Source organism: Patella vulgata, chromosome 3 (genome assembly GCF_932274485.2).
Source record: "Patella vulgata chromosome 3, xgPatVulg1.2, whole genome shotgun sequence".
In the NCBI taxonomy this organism is placed as follows: Eukaryota; Metazoa; Mollusca; class Gastropoda; family Patellidae; genus Patella; species Patella vulgata.
Window position 1 is genome coordinate 58,390,156 of NC_065881.2, and position 27,159 is coordinate 58,417,314.

Below are 27,159 nucleotides of genomic sequence, written 5' to 3' on the forward strand. Positions count from 1 at the left end.
CAGTCAACTGTTGTATGTACAGAGGGCAACTGACCACTAAGCATATGATTGACCCAGAGGTCTATGGTGTCCACCAACAAACCCATCAACTAATAGCAAAATCCGACAAGTTATCCTAGTTAAAACTTTACTTTAGTGTCAAAAGTTACTCTTGAAACCATGGTGTTAGAATCTAAAGAATCTTCAATAGTGACCAAGATTAAACAGAAAGACAGTTTTATCATTCTATTGATGTCGTTAATGTTGACGTAGAGGTCTTAAACTTTCACACAAAATCGACTTTTAAATTGTGTGTGGCGGGGGGGGGGGGGGGGGGGATCACCTACAACCTTCAAAAATCCAAAGGGAGAGAGAAAGCAAGAGAGAGAGAAAGAGAGCATCCACAAATTAGATTAATTTGGGACTAACATGGCATATCTTTATTTCAATAAACTGCTTACACGCAGGGGTCTTTAGCAGTTAATGAAATCTGTGAGACATACACAAAACTTTCCAATTAAACCATTTTGGGACTGATATTCCTTTAATGGTGCAGCTTTAACAATATCGAAGTTTGCAATGGATTATGTACAATCGATAATTGCCAAAAAGAAATATAGTTCAGAGATTTTATCATTTTAGATAAATATTTTAGAGAAAAAGGAATTAAATTGTGTGTTAGTATTGTCGCCTTTCTATTTTCATTTTAAACCAATGAATTTTGTAATACAAACATGATCATAAAAATTTCTCCAGAGTAACATTCAATCATTCACCACCAAAAAAGTGTGAAAAGTCAACACAGTCAGTTAGCTTAAGTGTGAAAGCATTAAATGTCCACATAAAATTTCCATTGATAAAGTCATCTTTTTATCATTAAGCCCTTGGTCTACATTTCAGTTTGAACTGAACCAAACAAATTTTGCAAACCATACAAAACACAGAAACTTAAACATGCATTATGTAAGAGCAAAATCTGCTTATTACAAGTCTTTCTTTAGGCCTAAAATGTTATCTAAATTATCAATTAGACATTAATTAACTTATCCAGACCATAATAAACTCTCGATGTCAAGGCTAGCCTTCGATGTTGGCTGGATTAGATTCCTATATGCCGCTAACGGCCGTTGATAATTAAATCAATAAAAGCGGATAATCGAGACTAAGCCGTTTATATTAATGATTTTAGTAATGATGACCGAGACTATGCCAAAATTTCACCCGCTTCTTTCTCGGCTCAAAGTGGATCAATTTGACTGAAATTTTCAGCAAATTACCTTTACACTATCTAGTTTTTAACTATTATAGTGAGAACTGCCATCTCGTTAACTTATCTCCCATAATGTATCTTTAAAAATCCATCAATTTTATAAAAAAGACAAATTTTTTAAATAACGATAGCAGGCAACGAAAGATATGCACAAAGCGCTAAGTCATCCAAGCATGGTTGTTGGGAAGAAATATAAGAGATGTTTATCCTTGTTTGATAAAGAATTACTAAGTTGCAGTAATTTTATGGCTGAAATACATCTACACATGAATTATTTCACAATATTTCTTTTTAATATTACAGTCTAATTTTTTCAACAAAACAACTCTTTTCTCTATGGACGAATTGAAAACAAGTCAGGCAATAACATTTGAGAAGTAGACTATACATTTGGAAACAAACGACCTGAAAATTGCTTCAAAAGAAACCATAAAGCGTTTCTTCTACCATATATAAATCATATCAATCTTCAAATTCTAAGATATTTTACATACATGTTTATGTTGTCTTTCTATTCTATATTAAATGAAATGGATATTAATTAATTTGATGTTAAATTACTGCCTAATATAATTTGAGGACGACAGACGGGAAATGTGCATACCAAGACACTGTCATGGTTTATACTATCTCCTAAAGTTGCAATAAATGCAATGTATATTTTAAAACCAATCATTATATGATTGACATTTAACCTACCTGCTGACCATTGGATATTTTATCAAGAAAACTGATAAGTTCCTGAGCTTCTGCCACCAAGGCTCGACATACTGCTTTGTAATGACGGGCATCTTGTCGTGAAGATAAATGTCGTGCACATAACTGAAAAGTAAAAAAAAAATATTGGTTGTTCACTCCACTTATGAGTATGTTCAGTAATGCACAGATTGTGTTTGGTTGACCTTAATTCAATCTACCAAATCAAATCTAGTGATAAAGAAATCATTTAAAATGGCTTTGATTATTTGGAAATTTGATTGGCTAATCAAGGTCAAAGGTAGGCTACTCTTTTACTGTCTTGACAGATCTGGAATATGCTTTTCTTAAATACGTCTTTAGATGCCAAAGGAGAGCCCAACCAAATAATAAATAGAATGATAATAACATATAGTTTTTAACCAAGGCACTTCAACCCTGTTTGGGATTTAAATCCAGGAAATTGTACAGGTATTCATTATTGCTAATGACAAGCCAAGCATGTCCCCTTAAATAAAACCCAGCAACACCCTACTATAAATGTGTTATTATACTTTCAATGAAATTCAAATCATGTGAAACCAAACTTTAACCACAATACACATTTCATTATAGTTTTATTATTCATCTCAGTAGTGAAGAGAAGATGTTCATATTTTGATGATGAGTCAATGCTCTTTAAACAATTGAGTCGAGTTTTTGTTATCATACCTGTATTCACAACAGGAAATGAGATGACAGGTTTATGTTTATATGTTCAGATTTTATTTCAAATATTATTGACTCTCTTTTGAAATGCAGTATACAAGCCAATTGGGTAAAGCAGTTTTAAAAAAATGGCAAGTTTAAACTAAGAAGGATTTCAATAACTTGGAAAGGTTATATACCGGAGTTGAGTTTCAGTCTGAAAGATCTCCTTATAGCCATTATCATATTAAAAATGGCCATAGATAAGAATGTTTTGCATAAGTTCACAAAGTTGAAATTCTTATAACCAAAAGAGAGATATATGGTATCAAATAAATTGTGGTTTCTAGGAGATATGATGACAGTTAACAAATAACCCTCAACATCCTGGATAATATCAAAACCTGAGTTTTGTAGGACTGAGTAAATTCATCATTGCATTGTATTTTCCTACCAAATGCATACCATATACCTACTTTTAATACATATAATATTTATTCTTTAAAATCAGAAGCTACTAGAACAACACATACAAAGGATTATAGCAGAGATAAATTTGTCAAATAAATCTTTGACCATATACTTTATGTATAAACATATTAAATGGCCTATTTCAATTTCACCACAAACATTGTCTGTGTGTATCTTTAACCAATGGTGGGCGACTAGTAGTATGGTATGATGATATTACTAAACAAGTATTGGAAGTATATTTGACATCTTCTCAATAACCCTCCACCCCAAAGATAAATACCCCTAGAACACAGTCAGTGACGGTTAAACCAAGCCATTTTCCATTGTTAACCTAACTATAGTGTGTACCCTACTCATTCACAACACCTGATGCATGTATAGATAAATAAATGTCTAAAGAAAACCAGTAAATTTCAAATTCATTTCTTTGATGCAGTTGACAAATTTGTTTAAGATATTTGGCTCTTTTATGACAATAAAATGACATTCTATACGATGCTGGCATGGGTATAGAAAGGTTTTCCCTTCAAATCTTAAAAAGTCACAATGTAAATAATATAATTATACAAGTATGTATTTTTTTAAAAATATACAGCACCACTGAAGTTGTACATTTTTATAAAGAATTGGCATACTTGAAAAATATGGAGACTAGGTTGTTAATCTGATTAACTGGGAAAATAGGATGATACTTTAGTACCAGCGGCTGCCAGGCACGATACACCCAAATTTTGCAAGAGATGGATATAGAACAAGCTAAACAAAAAGATATTTTTCGTACAATCACGGGCCATAATTCAGGAAGTTACGATCTGATATGCGCAAATATCGAAAGGAACCAAGATCTTTGGTTATAAACATACATTTCAATTTTAATCAAAATCAAAAGAAAATTGTCACCTCTAGAGGGCCCACAACCTTGATATACCATTTTTTTACCCTATTTAAGTACGAGGGGCGGCCATTTTGTCTGTCAGTTTTGGTCTGATTTTCACGAAATTTGAACCCAGCCATTCTTAGGGTGTAAAGGTGATATATATATTTTTTTAATCGGATAATAATTGTGACCTCTAGAGGAACCTCAAGCTAAAAACGCGATTTTTCATACAATAAGGGGCCATAATTCAGGAAGTTATAATCCGATATGCGCGAATATCGAAAGGAAAAAAGATCTTTGGGTTATAAACTTATATTTCAAGTTTCATCAAAACCAGAAGAAAATTGTGACCTCTAGAGGGTCCACAACATTCATATACCTTATTTTTACGGTATTTGAGTACGAGGGGCAGCCATTTTGTCTGTCAGTTTTGGGCCGATTTTCACGAAATTCGAACTCAACCATCCTTAGGGTGCAACGGTGATATATTAAAACGTTTTTTTAAATCGGATAAAAATTATGACCTCTATAGGGTCCATAACCTAAAAACGTGATTTTTTGTACAATCATGGGCCGTAATTCAGGAAGTGACGATCCGATATGCGCGAATATCAACAGGCACCAAGATCTTTGGGTTATAAAAATACATTTCAAGTTTCAACAAAATCAGATAAAAATTGTGACCTCTATAGTGTCCACAAGCTAAAAACGTGATTTTTCGTACAATCAGGGGCCAAAATCCATGAAGTTTCGGTCCGATACATGCCATAATCTTAAAGGCAACCAAGATTTTTTGGAGATCATTCATATTTCAAGTTTCGTCAAAATCGGATAAGAATTGTGACCTGTAGATTGTCCACAAACAATTACGGACGGACAGGGGCGACGGCAATATACGTCCACATGAAAATGTAGGCGTATAAAAATTTTAAATGGGGGTAAAAATCTAGTGTAGTGGTACACTTGGTTGATACTTATGATAAATTTTATAAATGAGACAATGGTGGGTATGTGGGAGACTTGAGTAAAACTAGGGAATTGTACGTGATCATTTTTCAAATTGGGATACAAAGGTGATAGTTATAATTGATGCTAGAAATTTGTTGTAGATAAAATAAGATTTATCTTGCCATCTATATAAACAATATATAAAACTGATTTTACCTATGTGACCCATGTACCAACACATTAATACTATTACAATAGAACGGAAAATATATTCCTAAAAAAATATTTATTTATATCCTATCAATTGGTGACAATTAGACACAATAATAGATGAAAGCACCAGTTATTCCACTGTATATAGATACATACACCTAATCTCTCATGGCTAACATTCTTCTTTTTAAGATTCTACAGATTTCAAATTGTAAAACTTAAGTCATTGAAGATCACTGAACCAAAAACCTTAGAGCCGGTTGTATTAATCTCTAATTATTTTCAAACAAAAATAGACATCCTCAAGGGAAATATATAGTTTTTGTAGTACTGCAAGAATTATAGAATTTTTATTTCTTGTTGCATTGCCAAATGCATGTACCTACACATGCCTGAAAGTTGCTGAATTTTAAAAATAGCTGTATTTTGCAATATACAACATCATATTAATAACAGAATTGTGAAAATTTTAATGTACAAATTGGTTGCCAGATATTTGACAAATCAGCATATTCTCATGATTAATAGTAGATAAACTCAATAACATATTTTGTATATCTTAAATCATTTTAAATGTTCAGAAAGCATAGAAAGATAACATCATTGATGAGAAGGACCACAGAACTTTAATCAACTACAGCAACTCTCTAAAAATAAACCAGCAGTAGATGGATAAGATCACGAATGGCAATTTAATCAATATGACCAAGAGGATGAAACTTGATTCAAGTCATGTTCAAATTCTACATCAGGTCTTGATCAATAAAACATTAATTGAATGATATTTTATTATCTTTATTTCTTTTTGTCAATAAAACTGTCAGATTACTGTCTATCATATACCTACCATATAAACAATTGATGTCAGTTACACAGACAACATGTCAGTTGTTATAGTCAACATGTCTCTTGACACGTAAACTCAGCTTCCTTTACCTATCAAAATATCATGCAAATATATACCACATGTAATTTATGTTCATATCTAAATTCAAGATAACTTTAGCAATTTTCTGGATTTGCCATGGCTTATTTGGTTACTTGATTTCAGGAAAACAAAACTTTGGCAACTGAAAATTTGCTTAACACAAAAATCACATGCATTTTCCAAACAACCTTTCGGCCCCTAAACCCACCAACTCTACTGTCAAAGAATTTAGAATTTGTCAGTTTCAATGAATTCTACTATATTTCTCCTATTAATATTATTGTAAAATTATTGTCAAAGTAGTTTGAGTGTCATATTATGGGTCTTATTATGTCCGTATACTGACCACATCTAGGAATATTATGAGTCTTATTATGCTCGTATACCGACCATGTCTAGGAATATGTATACATAACTGGGCCCCCTTGGAGACCCAACTTAGTAGTAGTAACTAGAATTTGTAATATGAACAAAATCAACGCAACAGGTTCCAAATTCCTACATTATTCATGGATATTTACTTATAATTTTTCTCTCTGTATGAAACCCAGCATTTATACAAAAGATATTTTCCTAAATGTCTATAATTTGTTCTCGGTTATAATGCTAGCTCTATGACATTTCAACTATAAGCTTATTGGAAGGAGTAAATGTAATATTAGGACCTTCCTACACATTGTTGTCTATTGAAGCTTGCAAAATCAATTAAGCCAGGGCAAGAAACTGTCAGGTTATTGACAGAGATGAGAGACCATTTAATTTGAAAATGGATCATTAATTTTAGTATTACTGACAATCCATTACACTATAAATAAATACAATTGAAGATAAATTTTTAACCTGATTTAAGTAGGTGTATTATACAAGCATATCAAGCAGCATAAATATTTCTGTTTAATTTTATGGGTTCAAACTTCAAAGATCCCAACATATCAAACCAAAATTACCAGATTCTATAATGTGAACACAATTTGAATATTTATTTTTTCATTACATCAATTCATTATCAATTAATAATGCTATTTTATCTGTTCTGGTCATAATTTTATCAGATTGTACAGGTACATCTAATAATATTTGAAGAATCTGTAGCCTTTACAGTAAATGGATATTTATATATACATAATAATATTTTTAAGGCTGCACTAACACTAAACGTTGAGTTTAAGTTTTCGTTTACTGTGTAATTCACACAGGAACACAGAATCGATTATATTTTCACTTGAAATATTCAACATTGGCTTTGTCTATGGGGGTACAAATACGAATAGAGTAAGACTGTCTACCCCCGCATTAAATACCATAAAAGTTATCTCTTTTTTTTTATCATGATCAAAGAGGTCTAGCAATCTAACTTTTCCAGTCTTTTCAAAAATGGAATGTATTTAATTTTACTGTACATCGATTATTAATTTTCCATGTTATATTAAACTAAAGACAAACAATACTAATTGAATGATATCCTTATTTCACACCTTAATGAATTTTTAATATCTCCAGAGGACTTCATGTAACACTATAAGCATAAAGTAGTAAATATTGTTACTGTCTCGGTTCAATTATACTTGTCTTTGTTTATCCTAGTTTTTTGTAACCTTAGCCTGGATCTAATCTTTATTATAAATAAAGTTTAATTTGTAAGTTAAATATTATCACAAGATGTTTACATAAAGTATCAAACACTGTAAGTTTAAGCTTTATCAAATTTAAGTGTTTTAACAAGCTGAAATATGGATGTTTTGTCCAGGAATTATGTCTTCTGAACTGTCTGACAATAACCAGACATTAAAAAACAACTAACAAAAAAAACACGGAAGTATATTTTAGCCTACAATATATAAGCAATTTAAATGTACTAAGCTCCGTTCATATTCATATAAACACCATGTACATAATTATAGAGTCAGTTTTGTACATGATATTTCCTCTTACACACAGATCATCACTAACAACTTGTTCACTCTTTATCCTCTAGGACAATGTACTATTATTGTGTGAGAATACTACAAATAACAAAGAAGAGAGAGAGAGAAATGGGGTTTAACGTCCACTCGACACAAACTAGGTCATTTCGGGACTAACATATGGTTTAATTTTATTTACATAATTCGCTAGCGTGTAGGGGTCTTTAGCAGTGGGAGGAAACCGGAGGACCCGGAGAAAACCCACGAGGTTGGACAGGCGAGCCTACTGATTGCCACGTACAACCGGGGATTCGAAACCACGCCAGTCGACTCAATGACAGACTTTATGATACAGCGCGCACACGCTAACCATTCAGCCATCCATCCCCCCAATAACAAAGAAAACAAAGAATTACCAAAAATTCTGTAAACTAAATTTTGGGGGGCTACAAGAAGAGTTTGTTGAGATGAAATTGGTTTTGAAAATTAAAATTTTCAACAATACTGAAAAATTATTCACCCCCACCTCCACAAGTAAAACCCTTTCATATCACATTATGTATTGTACATATTATGGTTAAACACTATTTAAAGCGGAAATTGCAAATTTTTAAGTTATATTTTTAAAATTTATTAAAATAAAGCCTGAAAATAGATGGTATCCATAAACAGTCCTACCTTGTTAAAGAATAATCCTATTAATCCTATAATTCACAATTGCCAGCTGAGAAATTGGCAAAAATATCATTTTCCTCTTCATTTTCAAACGTTTGAATATCGCGTTTCCATGGTGGAGAATAGAAAACAAGGGAGGTAATTGGGAGGTAATTGTGTTATTATTTCCTGTGTAAATGAATCTTAAGTGTGAGAATGACACCTATGATCGTATAATTGTGAGTTGACAACCTATTGAGCAAAAGACATAGAAATAATTACGTTTTGACTTTCTTAGAAAATTTGCAATTTACGCTTTAAAGATTAAGATTCATTTACACAGGAAATAATAACACAATTACCTCCCTTGTTTTCTATTCTCCACCATGGAGTAGCGATATTCAAACGTTTGAAAATGAAGAGGAAAATGATATTTTTGCCAATTTCTCAGCTGGCAATAGTGAATTATAGGATTAATAGGATTACTCTTTAACAAGGTACGACTGTTTATGGATACCATCTATTTTCAGGCTTTATTTTAATAAATTTTAAAAATATAACTTAAAAATTTGCAATTTCCGCTTTAACATAAATCAAAGATTCTTCCCCTTTTTATTAGAATTCACTTAAAGTTATCGTGTCCCAAAGCATCAACCAATCAAATTGCTAATCTCTGCTTTCCCTAAGCAGAATATTCTCATTTTCGAACTTCATCAATGCATTCACCTAATAGAGACCTACGCCAAGTGTGAACATTCTAACTCAATTAGAATGAGAGTTATTGTGTTCAAAAGTCTCGACCAATCAAAAATTGCTTATCGCTCTGCTTACCCTTATCAAAAAATGCTCATTATCGAACTTAGTCAAGGTATTGATGTAATGAAACTATATACCAAGTTTCATCACTCTCACTTAATTAGAAGAGGAAGAAATGGGGTTTAACGTCCACTCGACACAAACTAGGTCATTTCGGGACTAACATATGTTTTTTTTATTAATTTTTTTATTTACATAATTCGCTTGCGCGTAGGGGTCTTTAGCAGTGGGAGGAAACCGGAGGACCCGGAGAAAACCCACGAGGTTGGACAGGCGACCCTACTCCTTGCCACGTACAACCGGGGATTCGAAACCACGCCAGTCGACTCAATGGCAGACTGTATGATACAGCGCGCGCACGCTAACCATTCAGCCATCCAACCCCCCTCACTTAATTAGAACTAAAGTTATCATGTCCCAAAGCATCAAACAATCAAATAGCTTATCTCTGCTTACCCTTAGCAGAAAATGCTCATCTTCGAACTCCATCAAGGCATTGACCTAATAAACACCTACACCAAGTTTGAACTTTCTAGCTCAATTAGAAGGAGAGTTATTGGGTTCCAAAGTCTCGGCCATTCAAATTGCTTCTGGCTCTGCTTACCCTGAACAGAAAATGCTCATCTTCAAACTTCGTCAAGGTATTGGTGTAATGAAACTATGAACCAAGTTTCATCACTCCCACTTAATTATCGTGTTCCAAAGCATTAACCAATCAAATTGCTTATCTCTGCTTACCCTAAGCAGAAAATGCTCATTTTCGAACTCCATCAAGGCATTAACCTAGTAAACACCTACACCAAGTTTGAACATTCTAGCTCATTTAGAATAAGAGTTATTGTGAAGGACGGACGGACGGACAGACAGACACATTTTAATAGTCCCCTGCTTTCTTCGAAAGGCGGGGGACAATAAAAAAGCACTGAATCACAGTAATGAATACGAACATATCCAATAATATGAAAAAAGGTTTGTCCTTGAATGGAGATATTCATTTTAATTCGATATACAATATATATCTCATAATACCTATTATACATAAACTCACAACTCCTAACAAAGGACTTCTTTATTATTGCTACCAAAGCCAAATCTTTTTTATTTATTCCAATCTTGACATTTTAATGCTGTAAGCATGCTAGGGCATGACAAATCTTATTTTAAGAAGATTTTTTTTTTTTCAAATAAAGATTTGATTCAATTGACATATCGGTACATTCCTACCGGGCCAATTCAAACATAATGGCACGCGGTTATTGTTTAATTGCAAATTACATTTGAAGTCACCAGAACAATCTGTGTTATTTATATGACTGTAGTATAACAATCCTTCAGGCATATAATTAATTCAAATAAATATTTAATAGTTCATGAAATCCACTCAATAAAATTTTTGTTTTGTTTTTTTTTTTAAATATTTTCTTTTTAACAGAGAATCAATTAACATCTGCATTTATTATTTACTACAAGATAATTACAGTGTAAATCATGGATTAATTTATGATTTAATTGTACTTGATGCAGTCCTCAAGAAAACATCAATATATTATTGAAAGCATAGAAAAAGAAATCGCAATTTAGTAGACTCCACTATTATCTGGCATGGGGCATCTTGACAATCCAGCGTTGTGGCACTGGTGGACGAAAAACCTACCCTTTTTATTTAAAAAATAAAGCTCTTATAACTTCTTGGCTCCCGCACTGAAATATACACGCACTTACATAGACTGTCCATGAACCTAGCCAAGAGTTGCAATCTTTATTCTCAAGGGACGACACTACTTCCAACTTCTTAGCCCTGCCCCCCTACCACTGTAAATAAACAAAAACCCACTCATTTACACAGAGTGTTCACGAATTTAGCCAGGCGTTGCATGCATCATTCTCAAACATTCTCAAAGAAAACAACCCCCCCTTTCGAGAATTTGGAGAAAGACACGTACATGTATCCAATATCCAACAAATTTCACTGACTAATTCAGGCAAAGAGTAAATCCCCTTTATTATAATGGGTGAGGGTATGCCTGTAATTGCCTGGAGAGTATCCAAGATTTACTTTGATTTTTTTTTATAATCCACGACCACAACAGGGCTCAGAATTGCAAGGTGAAATGTTTACAATATGTTTAACAAAACAGTTACATTATATTACTTCTACAGGAATTTACACTAACTCAAGATTGATTTTTAGTCCTGTTTGAAAAAGTTATGGCTCCATGTAAATAATTTGATATGGTCATGACTAATAAAATAGATATGCAGATATATTATTCTCTACAAAACAAATCTAATGTAACCTTTATCTACCATTAAGACAGAAAGAAACATCTATTATTCTTTTAAGTTAAAAATATAATGCAACTTGAGTAACTTTAAATATTTCTTTGTGACATTCATTTTGACACATGCATTTATCAAGCAATTGTTGAGAGTTGTTTATAGTAAAAAGCATGCAAGATAAGATTAAATATTGTCTGTATGAAGGGTGTGTAATAACATAGTCCAGATCAAAATCTATTTTATTATTCACCTGAAAATAAAAAACAATTTATACCTGATAACATTAATATGTTGCTAACAGTTTAATCTTTATTGAAATTATATCATGTGAAGAATCCTGTATGTGCACGGTCATAATACTATTTAAACAATTTGTCCATGCATGCATTTTTTTTTTCATTATTGCAAACAACTTTGACATTTTGTATATGTTTTGCATAAGACAAGATTTAATACACATGATTATGAGTAAATTGACTTCAATTGACTGATACTTTCTGATTACAAAACCAAAATTGTGCATTGGACATTAAGACACAAATTGGTTTTGTTTGCAGTCCAGATAATAGCCAATTTAGTAAAGAAATACAACACCTATTTTGATTAATGTTCACTTTTTCAGGCTGGGGGAGTCCTACTTAGTTTGTTACAATTTCACGATATAACTTGAAATATTTCTTAAAATAATAACACAAGATATTCATATTCTGGCAAATATAAATTGCTGTATGATTAGAATACATGTATTAGGAAAAGTTTGAAAATATGAATGTGTTCCACTAATTTCATTCAAACATAAACAATGTACAGAATAATTTTAGTCAAATGCGGCAAATTGATGTCATGGCTGACTTGGTGGTAACATGGTAAGTAACACATTGATTAGACAAGAGAGTGTTAAAACCAGCTCAACCGATGACATAAGAAGTATACAGCACAACTTGATGTAGACTAATTATTTCACCTTGCTACAGGTTATAGACACTGATTACATCTCTAGACAATATATACCACTGATAATTACATCTACATTCTACCCTACTAGAAAAAAACCTTTTCTATCATTGTACAGATTCTACAGAACATGTTAATCCTTACAATATATGTTATCTACCCTGTAAGCCCTCAATGTTTTGTACAACTGTATGTATTTACAATACTGCTGCATGTATAATTGTTATCTTCCAATTTTAATGTAGTCTAAAAACAAATTTAACTTGTATATTTCCTTTACTATAACTTTCCAAAATCTGTACATTCTATTCTAAAAATTGATAGAATCATTGATATCTGCTTAAAAAGGAAAGTGGTGTAATACTTTATAATAGAGCACAAGTACTTCACACAGGTTGATTTTTAAATTCTTTTTGGACTATGGTTTCATGTGTTCCATCCAAATGACCATTTTGGGTTTTTTTAAATTAAATGCTTTTTGGTATATAAAGCATATCCTCAGCTGTAAGTATTGGGGGTAACTAATGTATCATTTTGAAAGATAGTATCTCTTTGATTAATTCATCGAATGCGGAACTCTGATCTAAATATACATCTGCAGGTATATATAACCACAAGTCTCACGACATATAAATTATGAAAATAAAATAGTCTTAAGTTTACGGTGACATGTGGAGTCTACTGTCTGCAGTCAATGTCACTTTTGACTGTTAAATTATTCTCACGATCTTATAGACTTAAAGACGACCTAAAACAAATTCTTAGGTAACTATAATTTTTTATATAATTTCTGACAGTGAAAAATATGAAATAATAAACTTACAGTTTGTAAATGTGTATAAAAGGGGTGAAAGTTCATTACATTAATCGTTACTCACGCAATCTTTCAGATGAGATTTTATTAGCCAAATTTGCTAAATCTTTGACAAGCTTATGCCCTTTTACTCTGATTTTGATACCTTTGTATAAGATATTTTGATGAACAGAAGAGAGATTAAGTTTCAATGTGGACAATTTGTGTAACCTCTCATATTTCAATAAGATCTGTTTAATTTGTTGACTGACCTACTATACATACTTGGACATGGTTTAGTTCTCAAGTAATCAAATTCTGGTAATTAATTCATGCTCCAATAACACAACTTAATGTGTCTTGCTTGGTGAAACTGGGTTAGTTCTACATCAAAGCATATTTTCACAACAAATTGTTCTTTAAATTATCCAATATCCTTAGGCTGTTCTGAGAATTAGTAAAATTATTGGCTTGACAAGACAGTTGCTACATGTATCTTTCAGTTTTTAAGTTTAGTGTTCTAAACTACATGTACCTGGTCAGATAGTTCTATGGTTAATGCTTCGATGTGAGCAAGTCCACCATTTTTAACAGGCCATGAACATCATCATGTTGTTTAAATAGGCCTCAAACCTCAATTTGCTCTCTCAAAAATGTCTAAATCGATGTTCTATAATAACAGAAAGTAACATCATCTTACCTTAGACACCTCTATAAAAGAACAATGTTGTTGTACATCTCGACTTTCATATTCATCTTCAGCATCTTTCTCAATACCTTCATCATCTGCTGTCTGAGATTCATCTTCTTCCTCATCATAATGGGTCATAAGTTCAATGAGATTCTCTAAGTCATGACTCAATTGACGTTCTTCATTTTCATGCAAGCCATAATCCAATGCTTTGAAAATGGTTGCTCCCAGTGCTCGTACAGCCTGAAAACAAACGAAGGGTAATTAAATAAATCATTTATTCACAATGTAGGTCATTTATTGCAGGGTATATCGTATATTACAAGTGTTTTAATTACCAGTATATTGATCTGGTGTGGGCAAGAAAAGTGTGTCTAGTTATTCAGATGGTATTATTATTCATGTCCCTGTAGTAGTCTTGGCAATTGGAATTTGAAGAAGACTCCGGAGTACGCAAAATTACTGCTGTCTAGGTAAAATCCTCACCCCACTATGGCCATTCCACATGTAACTAGATATAAAAATGAACAAATGTTATTCTGAAATGAGAAATGAAGCCCCATTCCACTCCTAGATTTTGGAGGACACCTGGTGCTTATTGCTTACATGTATCCAATATACCATACTTTTAATCAGTTATTCAGCATTTCCTTAGAAACCATAAGCTCTAATTTTTCTATAGAAATAATGTCAATTAAAAAGAAATAAAGAAAGTTTTCATAGTTTTGGTTTTCTCGAATCAATGGGTTTCAATACAATCTTACACCTTTAGATTGGTTGATATAAAGGGGCCAACTTGGTACAATTTTAACTACATCCTCCACCCACTATAGGTTTAAATACATAAAATGTTTTTAGTATGCTTGGTATACTATGTGTATATGAGTGTATGTGTAGTGGTTATTATTAGTGAGGTATGTCTAATAAGAATGTCACACCTTGATGTACAAACTACACTTGTCATTTGTGAGGGTTTTTATCAGTCTAGGAATCAGAAACGCATTATTGGTTATTAGAGTATTCTATAGATCTGAGTGATGAATTAGCCAACTATATGAACTAAAGCGACCCACACACGGACCTACTCCAAACTCCATATATTTATAGTATTATAATACTGGTACAGCTCAAAACATGGCTTAGATAGAGTACTAAATAACCTTCTTTTAATGGACATTATTTCTCACTTAGTGACATTTTTTCTTGCTATAGTATTTTTACCAACATTAAACAGTAGTTTTTTTACAATTTAATACTGTGTCATGTTGAGAAAAGTTTTTAAATTGTAAAAAAAAATATCCGTTTGAAATATGAAATGTAATTTAGGATTTATTAATTCTCTTGACTTAATGTATTTCAAATCTTTGTACTGGTATATTATCTTATAAGCAATCAGTTTAGTATTAAAAGTAAACAGTGAATAAACATTGCTTTTAATTTCACTGATAAATATTTTTGAATTATCATATTATAAAGCAAATTGATCTTATAATTTATTGTTCATGTCATGTTTAGCAAAAGGAAGAGATTGACAAAAATTCCTTTAATCGGTTTTAGATTACCACTTTTCTAGTAGACTTGATCTCCTTCAAGTATAGGAGAATCATAAACATTGGTCAATAAACTATGTGAAAGATAAGTAAACAATGAAAATCTCCACGTTTCTCATCAAGGACAGGTAGCATTCATGGTCAATAAAGAACACAATCAACAAATTGATTGAAGTGACCAAGGCACAAACACAGGATTTAGTCTCACATTACCCACATATCAAAGATAACAGTACGGTGGACTAGACTAATATCTCATATTTCAACTTTTAGTTATAAAGCAATAGTGTAACCTAAGAAATTGGACCATTCTTCCTGCACTGTTTGTCACCAAGATTCATTATACATTTACATGTACTATAGCAGACTGTAGCTTAATTAATTGACCCAATATTCTTGAATGTTTGTAAGTGTATTGGTGGGATCAATCATAAAAATACCACATAAGTTTACTGAGGAACTTACAGGTTTTGTTTTAATAAGGGTTTAGGACTAACATGTAGGTACTAATGGTACTAACCTAACATCACTGGATCAATGGGGCATTTTATAGCACCAACAATCACAGAACTATAATATATTAAAGGCTTGATGTGTCATTTAGTGATAGGAATCCCTTGCAAACTACAATAGTGTGCAAGTTTAATCTTTAATAGAAATATCAATCCAAAAAAATGGTTCACTTCAGTATTCAATTCAGTATTTACAAAGTTATGATAAATTGAAATTTCATCTAAGACGTCACCAACTTTGTAGGTAGCGAAGAAACCTAATGGGTCTAGTTTAAAGTGTCTAGAGTTGTATTTTGATTTAGTTTTCTTTATTATATGTTAAATAATCAATATGAGTTGCCTACATATTTAGCGTGAATTAAACCATAAGAAATAAGTCCTAAGAGAAATGTAGATCATTTTAAAGCAAATAATACTTACATCTCCTTCTGTTGCTATACATCCCTTTCTGTGATAAATGGAACTTCTCCCTACAAAAATTAAAAAATATTAATTATTACTGACACAACATCAAAAGCAACAATTCATCCATAAGATAAAGGTGTATTAAAAATATTTTCGTAAACTGTTCCCTTGAACCTTTCAACAGAATTCTATATCATTAAAAAATATGTTTCATAAAAATATTACTGGTGTTGTAGTTAGTAACTCATTAAATTAGAATCCCTTCCATAATATTCTAGGTATTTTTTATCCTGTTACATACAAGGTTTGTGGATGGTCGGTGGACATACTTTAATGAATTTGAAATATTTTGGAATATGTATTTTACGTGATGACATACATTGTGAATGGTACAAACATGCTACATTTAACTGTGGGTGAAGTTGAATAATGAACATCATGCACTGACCCTGTGGAGATATAGTTTATGGTCCTATTTCATGATCTAAGCATATTTCCTGGTCTGCTTTGCAGAATTTAATTATTCATGAGTTGTACTTGAGACATTTGATCAATTTCACCATACATGGAGGTAAAACATACAATATAAATTGTATTTCAAAGCTTCTAGGTGGATACACAATAGTACTAAGACAAATCTTTCAGTGCTTATATAGCATAAAACATGTTCCAACAATAAAATTTAACCAAACAGATCCATAATCAAAAAAAGTGAACATGGATTTACTACCTCAAGAAATAAAAAGTAAAAGTACTAAATTCATATTGACATAACTTTGATTTGTTTCTTCAAGCATATTGACAGTGGATTTTCTATAATGGTTGGTTTTGTGTGTTGGTCAATATAGGGCAAAAGGGCTCAACTGTCCAAGTGGTCATTGAGCTGTTTACCCTTCATTGGTCGTGTAGAATAAATAAGTGTTGGAATGTGGTACAATATTTGAACATGTTATCCATGGTTATGTAGTGTTATAAGGTGAAAGATATTAGCAAATTTTGTATTGTAACATAATGAAAGAATAAAAGATACAATACAGTATTTGGATTTCCGTTCTCAGTAATAAAAATATTATATATTTTAAAATTTCCCTTGAAACTTTATTTTTATTAGGGGGGTCTTTTGTAGTCTTGATGAAAATGTCCTGAGTTGAGTATGCCAAGGAGGATTGTGCCTAGTTGTTTGGATTATGAGTGCATGTAAAAGAACCCTGTCGGTTGAAACTTGAAGAAAAGTAGACATAAATGCTTCTGTCTGGGAAAACTCTCTATGGTTGTTTTATGCAATAAAGTTTCTTCTTCTTCTTCTATAGCACTGCACATGTGTCCATAGAAAAAAATCCATAACAGAAGTATTGTGATGATGAGATGTTAACCCCATTCCATTCTGTTTATATTAGTCTAAAATCAAACAATGAAGTTATGATATATTCGTACATGAAAAGAAGTATCATTTTTTGTAAAGACTTTGACAAATGTCTAAAATGATTAACAAGCTTTCCTGCATTGTATCTAAAAATTATTACACAAGTTACAAACATTTAAAGTTTGAATAAAAACATCTGACAAGCCATGTAGGTGTGGATAATACTATCATTACAGCATAATCATTGCATACATACATGTACATACAACATGTAGGAAGCCATATTGAATCATAATCTATTGATACTTAACAATCCTATATTAGCTTATAACACCATATAGTAGGTACATGTAATTATATTAATATAATTGAATAATAAATTGGAATCCTGCCAATCAAACATATAGATCTCAATATTTTCAAGAAGGAAAAAAAATAACCTTTGCTTTGTGGATAACAAATAGCTTGTTGATGAAATACATTGATGATAAAAAGCTCTTTCTATGCCAAAGACAATAAGTCTGGGCATAACCATCTTCAATAGAAGGCTTGATCTCGCTTTAACTATGTACATCTTCAAGGCCTTCACGTAATACCCTGCATATTGCGGCACTAATTTCGACTGGGTACAAGCCCAACTTGTGAGCCTATCAGATTCCTCGATCGTCGCGAATACCAAGTCTCGCGCTTTCAAGCTAAAATGTCTACCTGTGATAATCGAGTTGCAAAGTTCAAGGTTTATTCAATGTCAAGGTTTCCGTGGAGGTCGCGATGTCACAACCTCTGATTGGACACTACTGCTCACATGTCTGTAGATAACATAGCTATAAGTTCGGGAATTGTGAAGTAAACAAGCAATGACCAGATGTTGTGAAACTCGCAGTCGTTGCTTCAGGAACATGGGGCATAACTGACAATTTTCATTCAAATTTAAAATCCATAACCTTAAATGAAATAAACTGAGCCTAATATCTTCTCAAAATGGAACAGGAACTGGTCCAAGAGCACTATACTCATCTTCTTGTTCTTCTTGGGGACAACACTCTCTAAAAAAAACCTAAGCTCTGTCAATTCTAGTTTGACTGACATGACACTTGGCATGCTTGTTCCTTGGACAATTGCACATTGATTGACAGATTTTTATTCTTGATGACGTTACAATTCCCGGATGACACTGACGACGTAATGCTCAGTTCCTGGGCCATATAGTACTATCATTGTTCCAGGCAGTCAAAGCTGTATTTTCTGTACCTTGTCTGGCAACTAAATTTTGCTATATTTATTTAGTGCTTCATAAAATTAAGTATCAGTATAATACCAGTACATGTACATTCTCCTTTGTAAGAAAAAATATTACATTGAAAATGCATGAATGAAATTGCTTCTACCGACTACTGTAATATAAGTATTTTTACTTATATGTATGCGAACCATTCACAGCTTCCAACTTTTATAAAATATTTTTTGAGAAAATACTGTAGCAATAGCCTTCATATCGGTACATTAGTCGCTGTCAACTGGTCCATTTCTGGGCCACAATTAATGGCAAATAAAGATGACCTTGTGCCAGTGCTGGGGGGGTTCTATACAAAAGTACCGGTACTTTAATAATAATAAATCTATTAACAATACTATACCATTCAATGGCACAACTCAAGTAAGTAAAAATGATTAATGATCTTAGATATCTAGATATAGGGGGTAGATAAAATATAATACTGTGTAATAGAAATCTCTTTTATATTCTCTGATAAGATATGACATTTTTTGTAATTATAAATTTGCTTGTCTGATAATATTAATAGGTGTATGTAGTTACAAAGCTCCAGTAACCTACTACTTACATATTTACAGCTAAAAGATTACTGAATATGTCAAATAACTGGATTATTATTTTGGAATTTCTTCCCCACATAGTTTATATTTGAGATTATGATTATATACATGTAGTATACACTATTGTGACTTCAATCAGAATCAAAAATGTCAGACATATGCCTACCCACACTGTGACCAAACAATTTATAGAAATGTTTGAAAGAAGCATAATTGGCATTCAAATTTACAATTGGCATTGTAAGATATTAGAAATAATTTGATTTAGTTTGTATAGAATCCATACATGGGATAACTAATATTAGCAGCACATGGTAAATTTCTATTGATTTTTCAATCATGACATCATTTTATGACTTTATTGAACAAGATAAACACACATGTACCACATGTAAGATTGTTCACATCACAATATTGCTTTCTTCAGAAGCTAAAAAAACAATTTTGACATTTAGCCACAAAGTATTATAGGAAATAGGGTCAGACTAATTTACCATTCTCATTCTTGGTACATGTACATCATAAGAATAATGTTTTTGGAGATTTGACTTGCAGTCCTCGAAATTAGTATTTTTCTAATATAATATGGCACTATCAGAATATGCTGCAGCTAAAAGGAACTACTTTGGCACCACAGTATTTCCTGTTTTTGTCATATGGATGTTCATAGTTTGGGCCAAATGACCAAATTCCCCATTTTTTTCATTCTTTTATTGTTATAATGGATGATTGATCATTACATGAAAACTGAGTACATATGCATCTACATGATCTCTATGGAGCAGCCAATTACTCTGGCTGGTTTATCTTATAGCATGGGTTTGATGAGGTTAATTTTGAGCACTTGATTCTTTTAAATGAGCAGGTCTTTCCCTTTTAAGTCTAACTTTTTAAATATCATACTATTTTCAACCATCCATTTTAGGACATATTCCCTTCACTCGTTCTGGTGGGACAAAAGAAATGAGGTCCTGTGTATGTAAAAGAATCCTTCACGGTTTGAATTTGATGAAGAGTAGGCAGAAACACTATCAAGACAAATTTCCCCCAATGGCATATGCACGTTGCACAGTTGGTGCTGAAACCCATTAAACCTCATTTCATTCCTTTAACTGTCTTTCAAATCTTATTTACTTCCTATTCGTTTTACAATGTGACATATATGTTCAAGCCATTGTTTAAATTAGCAGTATTGAAAAACAAGTGTCAGGAACACCTTCTTCATCTAAAATTATGTATTCCATATCCTGTATATTTCAAAATAAATTAACAATACTTGAAAACTTTTGTAAAGACAAAAAGATGTTTATCATTGAAAAAATTACACAATTCATGTTTGGCAATAGTAAGAAACCACTAATCAATTTACACAGTAATCATTTGAGCATTCCCAGAAAACCAGATAAAGCCATTTGGTTCATACTCCATACATAAACCTGATAGATGCGTGTAACCCACATAAACATGAAAACAATAAAATGATCGTGAATATTTTATGAATGACAGAATTTGGTGAGTTTTTTCATATAGTATGATACATGTCACTCATTTTTGACCATGATGTGGCTTAACTTAAAAATACATATATACAGCATATTTTGTATCATTGTAAGGAATGTTTTGTTTGAAAAGTTTAAACATGAAACAGCAATTAAAGAAAACAAAACTGACACTTGTAAATTGGACACTCATTATCAAAACTGAATGGTCAGCTTTAAACTGGACAGAAGTACAAATTAAACGATTTATGGTAATTTCAAACAGTTTTTACAAAATTCTAAACAAAGATTGGATATTAAACGAATGTGAAAGAAATCAGTGCTAAATACACAAGATTAAATGATACCTGGGTTACAGTGACGGTTTCAGCTATTAATTAATCTCTAAACTATTCGAGAACGAATTAGATGATATTGTCTGATTTTAAATGATTTTTACGAATTTTTAAACAAAGATTGGATATTAACCGAATGTGAAAGAAATTAGTGCTAGATACACAAGATTAAATGATACCTGGGTTACTGTGAGTTGTAATATGTTAATGTACTCAGTACTATTTAAAATTCTTATAAACTTGGTGACTTAGTGTATAACTATAAGAATACACCTGATACCTGAAACCCAACCTGTCAAAATATGAGTTTTTATTACCCACCCTATGGCTACCATGTATATCTCATTAATTCAGTCAAAATTTTATTATTATTATTCTATTATTCAATACATGTATAAAGATCTAGTAGGCAGATAAAACAACTATGATATATGGAGACGTGTATTAAGTCACCTTTACCACAAACCTTGAATTTGTATGGAATATATAACGCAATTTCTCACTATAGTATAACAAGTTCAGTTCACTGAACTGGAGTGCTTTCTCATTTACATAATTCTACATTTTCAAAGTTTATATTTAGCAACCTTATTTGTGAACTTTTCAATCTATATTTGATAGTACACTTAACATTCAATAAGCTCCTCCCTCAATGCCATAAGAGATTAATAATAGAGCAAAATGTTGTAATTGTTTCCAAATCTATTTTACTCTATTTACCAGCCTGTGGGCCTATGTTTACTTTTATGTTTCAATAATAGGAATAAAATAGTTGAAATTTGTGGTGTACTACCCCATTCATCATCTTGACAACTTGAGGAAAAAGGTTTTAAGAATGTCAGTGGGGGGACAGAAAATGTCACAAGAACTAAGATCAAAAAGGTGTTGAATGAACTCAGCAGGAAGGGGGGAATTCTATTGTTCTGTTTTAGTCAGACAAAATAATGACCTCCAAGCATGTAAAAGCCCAACTTTCTATTCTCTTTTGTCCAAATATTAACCAGCTAATAGTGACTGAGGTCTGAGGTCACCATTAAACTAAACAGAAATAAGCTTTTATTGAGCCCCTAGTTTACCCCTCACTGTTCTGTTTGATTCAAGGGTTCACAACAAATCCTTTTCAAACACTTTTGTTTACTTTTTGTCTCCACCATGCAGCAGCAGTGGTCACATATCTTCAAACGATTGTCTCCCAAACTGAATATTAACTGCATTTAAAGCAATTATTCAACTAAATTTTCTTGATCAGGTACATTAAGATGCATATGAACACACTAAAGATAAATTCTCTCAAGTATAAATAATTCAATTATATTAGACCCACAAAACGTATTTTTATCTGAAAGTATCTCATTATTTTCAATGACCATAAGAACTGAATTATCAAATCAAATTATATAATAAACCCATAATAAGTTAAATAAGTTAATTATTACAGTACTGCAGCCGCTAACATGCTCTCATCAGGGACTCATCCTAACCTTGTTTAATGTTACACAGTATTTCAAATAGAGTTATTCAGAATAGCAATTTTCTTCAAATCTGTATTATATAAAAAATGTTTCACGTGAAGCATCTAGTAACATAATATAATGTTTTAGGCAACATATATTTTTTTCACAATAATTTTGATGTATATTTAGCAGAAATATATCTTTATATATTTGCATGGATGATATTAATAGACTATGAATATAATATCCGGTGCATAGGGGGAAAAAACATTCTACAGTAACAAACTGAAAATAGAATATGGAGCACCAATGTCGTAAAACATTTTGTTGAAACTTGAAATAGCAGGGTATTTAAAGCCACATCTAAATATTTGCATCTTTGGATGTTTTTTTCCCCTTCAAGCTTTCCTTTCTTGAAGATTAGAAGTTTGTTGGTGAATATTAATACTGTTTACATTGACTTTTTTGTCAACATATATCAGCTTTTAAAAAAAGGAGGTATTTCAATAGTAAACATTGATCTATTGGTGATAAAATATGACCTATAAATATCCTGCAGTATCTCTTTATGTCCACAAAACAAACCTCCACAATGGCAATATTAGATAATTTAATAATAACAATACTTTATCTTGATTTAAACTAGAAATTTTAAATTTGGTCATAAATAATCCCAAATGTATCTCTGTTGACAATATACAAAAAGCTTTTGAATTCCAACTTGAAATTCAAAATGTAATGAGCACTACATACAGCCACTATCTTACAAATGAAATGGGGTTTAACGACCTACTGTTCTGCTCCGAACTGGGCTAATGAAGACAGGCCTACGCCATACAGTGTGCTATGAGGGGAATTTTGCCTGGACAGTGGCACTACAGCCTACTCTTATATCGAATTCCAACTGTCAAGGGATCTTTTACATGCACGCCAATGTGCACACAGGACCTTGGTTTTCGTTCCCATCCGAACGACTAGACAGCTGTCCTTGTCAGGCCCTCCGTCTGGCATCACTGACAAGGGAGGAACCACGCCGGAAAATCTAGATGAACTTTCTCGCCAATGAAGGAATCGAACACCCAATCTCCAGGCTACCCCCTTAGCCAACGTGCCCTCCACCCACCCACACTATCTTACAAGAAAGTACTGTAAATATGTAAATATAAAATCATTACATGCATGCTCCAAAGACAAGACTGTACAGATATAATTTCAGTGAAACGGACTGTAAATCAGGTCATATTGGTAAATAAGAGTCCCTGGATATGATGGTCAGTATCTGAACATGCATGTATTATACATGTAATCAAATTTAAATAAAAGTTTATTTACTCAAGATGTGACAATAGATTGGTATTTTAATATCTAACTTTTGTTATCAAATAAGACAAGAACCGGCTCACAAATGACACCCTCCCTATAAGTCTATTGCTAATTTGTTTATGACTGGGTTTTTTTTCTGTTCATATCACATGAATCTACTAGTCCAATGTCCAAAATTTAGAAACCATCAAATTTAAATCAACAAATATACACTACAAAAATAACACTGATCAACAAATAAGACCAGCCGGGGCAACCTGGCCATCAAATTTTATTTTGACAACTACATGTAAATCCTTTCCAAAACCCTGTTTTTTTGAATTTGCAATGCCAGTAATTAATGTAAAATGATATGAAATAAATTTGTTAGAGAAAGTATAAAATATCTGTTTCTACTTTAAACATATCTATAATTAAATCCATCAGTGTTTAAACATATAGATCAAAGATTCATTTTTTATCACTCTAAATGACATAGTATTCTACTCTTTGGGTGATGATACAAAAGGATTGTAGAATAGAAGCTGGCAAGTTGTATTGATCGGCATGTTAATTTTAACCGCAAATTATTGATTGTAACCAGTCATTGATTTGGAACTTCTGCCAAAGGGTTCGTTAAGCTATAGTGAGGTGTTGAACTCAGCTACTTTTCTTTGAATGAAAATACTGATACTGTCTGGACTTCTCAATCAATTACTTTTTATCAGTCTATCAATAATTGATAACAATTATTTCTAGAAATATAACATAATATTACAAATAAATATGTAAATAAAAATAAGCACAAATGATATATATTAATTTATATTGGCCCAAGTGATTAATTGTATATACTGTAATCATGTCTATGCTTGTTAACCATGAATAATTTCTATTTTTATAACATATACAAATTCATGCAGCTCCATGTCATATCTCTTGAAACAAATTCAGTTCACTTCATGACAAATTTTGTAGATAGTTTACTACTAATTCATGTACATTTTAATGATCAAATCTATCTAGGTTTTGTCAGGTGATATTGAAGACAATCTGTACATTTATAAAATACATGGACATGTACGAACTGATCAATCACATAATGGCAGAACACATATTACATTCTTTGTTTTTGTTACTGGTTAATAAAAATGATACCACAACATATAAATTACATCAATTGTGTTACAGTTGTAACATGCGGGTGATTAACTAAATTCAATTAAATAAATCACAACAAAACATGGAATAACATATTAAATACACCAATTTTAACACAGGACAAGACTCCTACCTTCTGATTTACAACTGGTGTCAAACTTATTCTTTGCTGTCAATTAAAAAGAGATTTAAATTTTTAATGTTAATTATCTGCTTAACTTGTTTGTTTTATAAATTATATGAAGCCAAAATAAAAAGGGTGTTTTCTAATGTTTTATCTTGTTACATAGCTTATCATTTACTGGCTTAGTTATTAAATACAGGAGTTATATAATATTATCAATCTGATGTCAATACAATGTAACAAGATTGAGATAATAAGGTTCAGAAAACCCTGGATCAAAGAAAGCATTATTTTTATAGCTATTGGTTTGTGGTATATATATATAGATAAGATATTGTATATGATTATCTTACTCTGCATTCAGATACATTATATTCAGTGAAGATATCAATGTTGATGGGCAAAATATGTATTAATAATCCCATATAATATTCAAGAATATGGGAAAAAGCAAAATATAAATCACACAAATAATCTTGGAATAAAAGAAAAACATAACAGTGAAAGGATTTGTAACATCAAGATTAAGAATATTTACATGTACATGTTTCACTTTGTATAATGTAGATTTATTCATTAACAACAGAAAACAATAATTATCTATTCAAACTGTCTGTCAAATAATTCTATCCAACTATTTGATATAGACAAACGCAGAAATTTTGAATTGTTTGTGTATGTAACGGGTGATAAGAAATATAAAGGTGGGCAGTATTTGAATTATAACTCCCAGTAAATTATACATTATAGCTTGTATCGCTATACGGAGGACATTTGAGGCTGTGTTTGCCATATACATGCTAATAATAACAAACTTAATAATCCCGTTAAATGATTCACAGTTACAATAAATTCCTTTTCATGTAATTCAAAATACATCATACTCTTAGCATAAATAATATACTTACGCGTTGGTGAAGATCCCGATGCATTAGCCGCGGTATCAATGATAACCTCACCATCTTTTCTCAATCGTAATGCTTGTATTCCATATAAGAAAAACTCCTGTAATTTCACTTGTGGTTGATTAACACTAAAATACTGAGCACACTGATAACATATAGCCCATGCTTGTTCCTCATTTATGGGATTATTAAAAACTTTCAATATGTCATACAAAGATAACTGGTCTTTTACACTTATTTCCGATCGCGACGAAGCGGTATTCGCCATATTTCGATGGCAGTCATGTCAAACTGTAATTGCCTGAATGAGCGAATAGTCGCGTGTACCGTTGCCAATAACCATCAGGGGACACAACTCTTCACCAAAGGGATTTGAATAGTTCGTAGGTTTTATAAACAGTTTCAGGTACCTGTCATCCGATAGTAGGATTATAATGATTGCAATTTTTTTAATACAAATACATTATGTGGGCGATTGAAATGGATATAGATGGCGGCGTGAGCACTTACTGAAACAATACGACATAATTTATTAAAATTCCTATGCAC

At 31.9% G+C, this 27,159-nt stretch overlaps 1 protein-coding gene across 5 annotated transcripts in view; it reads right to left on the reverse strand.

The window, feature by feature from the left end:
- LOC126816540 (protein spire homolog 1) overlaps window positions 1–26,931 on the reverse strand; it is a 50,217-nt gene extending 23,286 nt beyond the window's left edge. For 4 of the 5 annotated variants that reach the window (XM_050543187.2, XM_050543188.2, XM_050543186.2 and 1 more), the window contains exons 1-5: window positions 26,614–26,931; window positions 25,715–25,750; window positions 16,647–16,696; window positions 14,174–14,407; window positions 1,949–2,071 (exon numbers count right to left, since the gene is read on the reverse strand). In XM_050543187.2, coding sequence (XP_050399144.1) covers window positions 1,949–2,071; window positions 14,174–14,407; window positions 16,647–16,696; window positions 25,715–25,750; window positions 26,614–26,878 — 708 coding nt within the window. In that variant the 5' untranslated portion in view covers window positions 26,879–26,931. The remainder of the gene's footprint in view (window positions 1–1,948; window positions 2,072–14,173; window positions 14,408–16,646; window positions 16,697–25,714; window positions 25,751–26,613) is intronic. The other variant, XM_050543185.2, reaches the window with a different exon arrangement.
- Between the last annotated feature and the right edge of the window lie 228 nt (window positions 26,932–27,159).